Source organism: Oncorhynchus tshawytscha, linkage group LG23, assembly GCF_018296145.1.
Source record: "Oncorhynchus tshawytscha isolate Ot180627B linkage group LG23, Otsh_v2.0, whole genome shotgun sequence".
Lineage (NCBI taxonomy): Eukaryota > Metazoa > Chordata > Actinopteri > Salmoniformes > Salmonidae > Oncorhynchus > Oncorhynchus tshawytscha.
The window spans coordinates 26,387,318-26,396,444 of record NC_056451.1 but is presented as its reverse complement, the minus strand read 5'-3'; the positions used below and the strand labels follow the sequence as shown (position 1 = coordinate 26,396,444).

The 9,127-nt window shown below is 40.6% G+C and overlaps 1 protein-coding gene across 1 annotated transcript; it reads right to left on the bottom strand.

Annotated features, from left to right (window-relative positions):
• Positions 1–2,199: 2,199 nt before the first annotated feature.
• LOC112234884 lies at positions 2,200–7,085 on the bottom strand. Its single transcript, XM_024403198.2, has 5 exons — positions 6,552–7,085; positions 6,082–6,191; positions 5,830–5,901; positions 5,272–5,409; positions 2,200–3,141 (listed from the first exon to the last, which is right to left on the bottom strand). Exons 1-5 carry the CDS (start codon positions 6,562–6,564, stop codon positions 2,782–2,784), a joined length of 693 nt encoding a protein of 230 aa, XP_024258966.1. The 5' UTR covers positions 6,565–7,085; the 3' UTR covers positions 2,200–2,781.
• Between the last annotated feature and the right edge of the window lie 2,042 nt (positions 7,086–9,127).

Sequence of the window (9,127 nt, the reverse complement as noted above, 5' to 3'; positions counted from 1 at the left end):
CTGAAAGGTCAAATATACTGTTTAGGCTTTCTACTGCCGAGTTTACACATTCACCATTACTCTCTCAACTGTGTCTGCAGAGGTTTATCATAATTTCTCAGAAAGGCTGATGCTCATTCTGCTACCTCTCCATTTACAAAAGGATGTGAGACATGCCTTGGGGGTATTGTTGTTAGTCTCTGAGCCTTGTTTTTTAAAAGTTTGTGTGCATTAAAGAAAGCACCTGGCTGCGTTTAATGGAAGTTGTCTTAAACAGCAGGAAAAAAGGGGCCCCTTCTTTTTGTATCAAAGATTTTGCAAGTGTTCTGTCTAAAGTGTGTGTGTGCATGTATTGGCATACATACAGTGGGGCAAAAAAAGTATTTAGTCAGCCACCAATTGTGCAAGTTCTCCCACTTAAAAAGATGAGAGAGGCCTGTAATTTTCATCATAGGTACACTTCAACTATGACAGACAAAATGAGAAAAAAATATCCAGAAAAGCACATTTGTAGGATTTTTAATTAATTAATTTGCAAATTATGGTGGAAAATAAGTATTTGGTCACCTACAAACAAGCAAGATTTCTGGCTCTCACAGGCCTGTAACTTCTTCTTTAAGAGGCTGCTCTGTCCTCCACTCGTTACCTGTATTAATGGCACCTGTTTGAACTTGTTATCAGTATAAAAGACACCTGTCCACAACCTCAAACAGTCACACTCCAAACTCCACTATGGCCAAGACCAAAGAGCTGTCAAAGGACACCAGAAACAAAATTGTAGACCTGCACCAGGCTGGGAAGACTGAATCTGCAATAGGTAAGCAGCTTGGTTTGAAGAAATCAACTGTGGGAGCAATTATTAGGAAATGGAAGACATACAAGACCACTGATAATCTCCCTCGATCTGGGGCTCCACGCAAGATTTCACCCCGTGGGGTCAAAATGATCACAAGAACGATGAGCAAAAGTCCAAGAACCACACGGGGGGACCTAGTGAATGACCTGCAGAGAGCTGGGACCAAAGTAACAAAGCCTACCATCAGTAACACACTACGCCGCCAGGGACTCATATCCTGCAGTGCCAGACGTGTCCCCCTGCTTAAGACAGTACATGTCCAGGCCCGTCTGAAGTTTGCTAGAGAGCATTTGGATGATCCAAAAGAAGATTGGGAGAATGTCATATGGTCAGATGAAACCAAAATATAACTTGTTGGTAAAAACTCAACTCGTCGTGTTTGGAGGACAAAGAATGCTGAGTTGCATCCAAAGAACACCGTACCTACTGTGAAGCATGGGGGTGGAAATATCATGCTTTGGGGCTGTTTTTCTGCAAAGGGACCAGGACGACTGATCCGTGTAAAGGAAAGAATGAATGGGTCGTGAGATTTTGAGTGAAAACCTCCTTCCATCAGCAAGGGCATTGAAGATGAAATGTGGCTGGGTCTTTCAGCATAACAATGATCCCAAACACACCGCCCGGGCAACAAAGGAGTGGCTTCGTAAGAAGCATTTCAAGGTCCTGGAGTGGCCTAGCCAGTCTCCAGATCTCAACCCCATAGAAAATCTTTGGAGGGAGTTGAAAGTCTGTGTTACCCAGCAACAGCCCCAAAACATCACTGCTCTAGAGGAGATCTGCATGGAGGAATGGGCCAAAATACCAGCAAGTGTGTGAAAACCTTGTGAAGACTTACAGAAAACGTTTGACCTCTGTCATTGCCAACAAAGGGTATATAACAAAGTATTGAGATAAACTTTTCTTATTGACCAAATACTTATTTTCCACCATAATTTGCAAATAAATTCATTAAAAATCCTACAATGTGATTTTCTGGATTTTTTTTCTCTCATTTTGTCTGTCATGAAGTGTACCTATGATGAAAATTACAGGCCTCTTTCATCTTTTTAAGTGGGAGAACTTGCACAATTGGTGGCTGACTAAATACTTGTTTGCCCCACTGTACATATAGCTGATGTGTGTAATTAATGTGAGTGATTTGGCTCAGTTGTAGGCCTACCCAGTAGCTGCAGACATAAATATTCTATTGAACTACAACTTACTTATGACAGAAGTCTTCCTGTAGGAGACAGAAAGAAAAAGGATAGCTGTTGAGAATCAGACAGCAGTGCAGATCTGCAGCAATTGCAAAATACTCCCCACACTGGGGATGGTAACAGTCAGCACTCGGGGATCTCTACACAAGACTACATCAGAGAAACTCATAACGGCTGCATGGTTTTTATTTACAAGATGCAGTATATACAAAGGTTCATAGAAAAAAAAAACATTAATTGAAGACCAACAAACAAACAAATATACAAATTCCACTGCATTGTAAACATCATATGAATTTGATCAGAAATATTGGACAATAATTTATGTTCTGTATCTTGCTCAATATAAAACACTTGTTAGTGTTTAGTTAGCTTGCATAGAATATGGCTTTTTATACATATGGCTATGTTGTATAGGTACGTAATGGTTTCTTATGGCGATAATAGAACTCTGGTGTGCAGACAGTAAATTAAAAGGTTGTTATTCTATACATAATCTTGACTGCAGTTGTACATTCAGTGCAACAATTAAGTGTGCATGTCAGTCACTTGATTGACAAAGCTTACTGCATTAGAACAGCTAAAATGGACAGATTGAGAAGAAAAAGCCAACAAGTGCTCCAAACCATTTTGTGTGCGCCATTAGAGATCCACTTCAGTAACTTTAGCAACTGCTCTACAGTAGCATCCAGTCAGTCCACATAACAGGAGGCTCCAATGTAGGCCGTCATTGTAAATAAGAATTTGTTCTTAATTGACTTGCCTAGTTAAATAAAGGTTTAAAAAAAAAGACCCAGAAAGAACTAATAGGAGCCCACCTTTGGATGGTGGGCTCCTATTGGTTGGTGGAGGTGTGTGTAACCTCATCCCTATTTCCCCTTCATTCTCCATGTGAACTGCTCGTGTGGTTAATAACCTCACTTTTTTACTTTCCAGAGCTGCCCTTTCTTCCTCCCCAGCAGGAGAGGCCAGAGTGGGGAAGGGACAAGTGTCCACCGGGGTCGAGCACCCCAGCTCCAGCCATTTGGAGAAAACAGATGAAGTGAAGTTGAGAAGTTCCTCTGGAGAGGAGACAGAGGGAAGAACTGAAGGGTCAGGATCCTCAAATCTCTGTGAGAGGGATGTGATAAGGGAGAGGAAAGGGGGATAAAGGAGGAGAGGAGTTGTTATTAAACAAACATACAGTGCAAGCACTGTCATTGATTGATAGCCAGTTCTCTGGGGAGTTAACCTCTGTGATGTACATTGCATACATTATAGGTGACCTAAACAGGAAAATTATGCACTGGTCATTGCATAGTCAAGCCACATGGTCAGGAAAAAAAACAGGGATGCAAACTGGTGAGGGCCCAAAAAGGTGAAACTTCCCCCCCCTCCCTGAAACATGCAAAAAAATCCCTGCTGGGGGAAATGCAGGTTAACTAATTAAACAACAAATAATATGATCTACATGATCAGTCAGTCACTGTGTGCAAAATAAAAAAAAGTGGTTAAAGTGAACCTAACTCATAGCTAAAAAATGTAAAGCAAGAAATACAATGTTACTTGTTGCCTAGACTTTACTGCAAATGACACTCAAGTCTTGAGAAAAAAACAATATACTAATATTGCAGTTAGCCATGACAGCCTTTATAATAGAATGCTTGTGACCACTCACATCTAAATATTGCACTTGGGGGGAAAAAAACATATTTAGTACAAATAGAAAGAATCAAACAGGCATTCTATTTTTGCTCTATTATAGCGGCCACTATGGTAGACATTGATCCAGTGCACAAGGCTACATGTGTGCAAAAATAACGTTCACTGGGTAAAAAATTAAATAATCCCCACTCACTCACACACGTGTTACTGTTAAATTCAACACAACAAAAGCAATAATCTTTGGGCTACACTGCACATTATTACACTGTACACTTTCTGCCTGAGTACATCTGTTCTTCAATGTGCCAGCAGAGCATGATACCTTTTGTTGGCATAATTGATCTCTTTCAGGCAGAGTACTACACCTGGCATAGCCCTTTTTATCCACTGGCGCCGGATTGAAAATGTGAGAAAGTGTGTGGTGGAACAATCCGAATGGAACATTCACCTCTATAGTGACATCCAGCTTAAACCAGGCCCAGCTTCAACTCCACCTAACTGCTTAATTAACAAGCAGCGCCTCATTTTCACCTAATTCTCCCATCCTGAAAATTAACCACATACTGTACTGTAGAGGGGAAATATTAGTTCACAGATCAGATAGTAGTTAGTTCGTTTTATAGTTAACGATAACGTTTCAAATTGCCAGAGTCCAGTAAGCAACTAACGCTTTATAACTTGAGGAACGGCAAGGAGTCGTATAAAGTTACCAGTAAATACTGGTAACTGGTTAGGTTACTAACGTTAGCTCATCTGATGTTGTAGCTGTCTGACTTCATTAGCCAGCTCATTTTCACACCATAAACTCAATTATTTGATCAGTTAAGTTGGCTAATGTTGCTCAACATTTCCCTGGCTAGCTAACGGGTAATTCGATAGAGCTAACGTTAGCAAGATACTAAAAATATTTGTTTCACCACACTTTCTCCCTCAACTCAAACTTTCGAAATACCAGTTGTTTTTCGGTTACAGCTCATGAAGTACACTTCATCACCTTCTCACCCCCGTCTCCGTGGTCAGGCTTCTCACCTACATGTCGTTATCGTTCAGGGGATGCGCTGCTGTAAATGAACTTGCAACCTGCCTTCCACTCTCTTTCCAGAGCGCGCTGTTGTTGTCTCTTCTCTCTTCAGTCGGGTGCTGCATTCTGTTGTTATGTGAACGGTTGGCTAAGCCTTGAAAAAACGTTATTCTCCCCTGTTTTAACCATTTTCTGTCATTTTTTTTACTACAACATGGCATCTTTATAGTGTTTTGTTGCATTTGCTAGGGCATAGTTGTTTTATGTTTTACATAACTTAGTCTCAAATGTTTAAGGCTGCTGTGTCCGTCTCTTTTGAGTACATGCTGCTACTTGTTCACCCCCACCTGCAACCTACAGTACACTATCTATCCAAAACAGTTCATATAGACTATTAGTCATAGCCTCGGAATGTAGTTTGGAGAAGAAAGATTTTCCGGCAATACAGACGGCTATATTGTTTCGCTAATACAGGACCAATGCACGACTTTAGTGAAAAAGTGCTGCACCCTCGGCCCCAAACCTCCCGCGGCTATGACTAGAGTATGTCCACGACATGGTAAAGTTATACCTACCCCTTTTGTCATACCCCTGTCACCCAGGGCTTGTATAAGGTTGGAGATGAATTCGAAGCTTTGGTGCTCTGGCCACAGCTGGCTGCGGAGCTGGAGCCAGGAGTCAGAGAGAACAGTCGCAGCTCGGAACACACAACACTGGAGGGGCAGCCGAGAGGCAGAAGCAGGATTTTAGACACAGAGGTTACGCTGATGATTTGAATAGACGGAGCACCACACAGAGCTGATCATCATTGTGCTAATCAGAGGTTATTGATTATCCTGCCCAGTAACGCTGACAACACACATTTAGACTTTAGAGTACTGGAACCAGTGGAGGCTGCGGAGGGGAGGACGGCTCATAAAATGTTTGGAAGGGAGCGAATGGTTAATACCATTCCACAAACTCCGCTCCAGCCATTACCACGAGCCAGTCCTCCCGCATTGCTCAACAGAAAATCAGAATGAAGGATTTAATGATAGACATAGCAGATATTCTAAGTGTGACATGTTTGTATAAAACACGAGAATAAATCATTTATTAAAATGGTGTCATTTAATCAATAGATGGTGCCTCACCGGATCAGTGTTGCACAGCAGGTTGACATTGTAGTGGTGGGAAATCCAATAGTCTTTAGGGAACACCTTACGCTTGGAGGAAAAAAATGGTTCAGGAATCACAGTATTCACAAGAGTATCTATGCCAATAGACAAAAAATCGAATTGATAAAAAAATGTAACCACTAGGAAGTGAAAGCATATTTTTTTAAACCACTGTCATTACTCAGGGTGCATGCAGGTACAGGAGGATAGCCACAACGTTCAACTCACAAATCCAGCGTGGTCCGAGTTAAGGGTGGTTTGAAGATTATCGACAACCCCCCTCAAAAAGTAATCACATCCGCTACCTTGGAGTGTCAACATTGATAGCAACAGAAAAACTGTGAGAGATTGAAGTAAAGAGAGAGAGAGAGAGAGAGAGAGAGAGAGAGAGAGATGCAGCAGGTTAACGGATGGAAAATGTATGTGTCCTGCCCATGTGGTTCCAGCCACATGCTTAATGAGAAACATCATAACTTCATGTTAACTTGTTGCTTTAATTAATAGTTTGAGCAAATTAACTACAAATCCAAATTACAGAACCACTATATGAATTACAGTACAATGGTAATGTTGTCAAATGAATTAAACAAATACAAATCCACTAATCTGGTCAAATGAATTCAACAAATACAAATCCACGAATCAATCAATTAACTTTTGCATACTCTGAATTTATGTCATCACTGAATTTCTCTTACCTGATCGTAACATCCTTTTATCTTCATGAGAAAGGCCACTTCTCCATTTCTGTGTTTGAAAGCATGCAATACGCAGCTGAAATAAATCCTCTGGTCTGACTAGGCAAAGTTTCCTCAGCGGTTCCGTCAAGTGTGTGACACAGAGAGAGAGAGAGCTCTGAGTCTTTTCTTTTTCCTCTACTGTTGAGACTCCAGCTTAGTTGACCCCTTTTTTAGAATTCCTCCTTTTGTCTCCCTGGTACTTTCCAAATCTCCACACCCCCTTCTCTCATTCAATCTGCACTGTGCTCTCACTTTGGATTTTCCCACCTCCCAGTTTGTCAAGCTGCAGCCTTTCCCTTTCTCCCTCCCTCCCTCCGTCTGTCTGTCTCTCTCTCCCCTGTTGACCCAGTATATTACAGACCTCACTCTCTTCTCACCCTTTAAATGGCTAATGGACAGAGTGAGAGAAACAGACCCACTATCTCTCTCTCGCCCTCTGGGCAGTCTGTCTGTGTGAGCTCAGACAGAGGCTAGCCTGAAAGTGAAAGTGCTTGATATCTGCTCCCTGTACTCTCTCAGCCCCTCCCACCACCAGTCATTTCACCTCCCTATTGACTGACCAAGCCCCCTCTCCCATGCAATTAAATTAAATTAAATTCAAGGGGCTTTATTGGCATGGGAAACATCTTGGCATGGGAAACATCTGTTAACATTGCCAAAGCAAGTGAAATAGATAAACAAAAGTCAAATAAACAATATAAAACGAACAGTAAATATTACACTCACAAAAGTTCCTCTCTCTCCCTCCACCCCCAATCCAAATGAGTCCTCAGAAGGCTTAAGTCATGCCATATGTTTTCAATCCCCCCTATGTGTGCCTGAGCGTGTGCCTGCCTCCTTGTCTCCAGTGAGCCAGTTAGTAATACTCACCTAATACTCACCCTGTTGAGTCACCAGAGGATCTCATAAATTAAGAATGATCTTGTATTTTTGGGTGGCTAAAAGGATTGCAACACTGACTGACATAAGCTGCAAGTCATTCAAGTGTGCAAAGTCAATAATAATCATGACAGTGAAGCTGATGTTGCTTCTCAAAACAAAATAATAAATGAATAACAAAAAAATGTCCATTGATTTGAAATGGAAAAGTTTAATATCCCACAGTTTGGAGGCTTAGATACTTTCTCACATTTTGATAGCACTTTCATTTGTGGTACACTAGTTTATTATTTCAAGTGCTACTCAGATATTTTTGTTATGACAAACTATTGAGAAAGTGAGTGGGGATCAGAAGTAGATCAATTAGTACATTGTCATGTTCAGGTTTTACGTAGTCCTTGTTGTAGTACTATTTCTTCTATCAATTCCATTTTGAACATGGGCCAAGAGAAACAGTGAATGTTCTAGAGGTCCAAAGGGAAAAGGAAGACAGAGTTCTGCAGTCCAACAGACCAACATTCTTCAGCCTCCCAGAGGCACCATCAGTCCTAACTCTTTTCACCTTGGTCCTCTGCATAGGGCAGTAGGATGATCCCTGATCTCAGGTCAGTTTAGCATATTCTTCATTTATGGTTCAGGTTAGGATGTGGTAAGGATAAGATGGTCCTAGATCTGTGTCTAAGAGCTTCTACCCAGAGTGTATATACAGTGCACTCCGTAATTATTGGATCAGTGAAGCATGTTTTCTTTTGGCTCTATACTCCAACACTTTGGATTTGAAATGATACAATGACTATGAGGTTAAAGCGCAGACTGTCAGCTTTAACTTGTGGGTATTTTCCTCCATATCGGGTGAACTGTTTAGAAATTACAGCACTTTTTGTATATAGTCCCCCCATTTTAGGGGACCAAAAGTATTGGGACAAATTCCCTTATGTGTATTAAAGTAGTCAAAAGTTTAGTATTTGGTCCCATATTCTTTGCATTCAATGATTACAAGCTTGTGACTTAACGATCTTGTTGGATGCATTTGTGGTTTGTTTTGGTTGTGTTTCAGATTATTTTGTGCCCAATAGAAACGAATGGCAAATAATAATAATGTTTTGTCTCATTGAGTCACTTCCATTGTAAATAAGAATATAATATGTTTTTAAACACTTCTAAATTAATGTGGATTCTACCATGATTACGGATAATCCTGAATGAATTGTAAATAATGATGATTGAGGAAGTTAGAAGCACAAATATCATACACCCCAAAAATGCTAACCTCCCATGTTATTGTAATGGTGAGAGGTTAGCATGTCTTTTGGGGTATGATATAAAATGCTAACCTCCCATGTTATTGTAATGGTGAGAGGTTAGCATCTCTTGGGGGTATGATATTTCTGCGTCTGTAACTTTGTTTTATTGTCTACTTTACAATATTATATGACCTAACGTTCCACCAGTGGGCTGTCCTACAGTTTACAATATCAAATCAAACATCGACTGGGTCATGTGTAACCAACTGTATTTCTTTGTTCTGTGTTGAAAACACACTTTAAGTAGGTATAATTCACTGGTACATTCTATTTATAGATTTTTTAAAGCTCAAATTTCACCCACTCTTTCTAAAGAACTTTAATAAAAAATGTTTAACCTTTATTTAACTA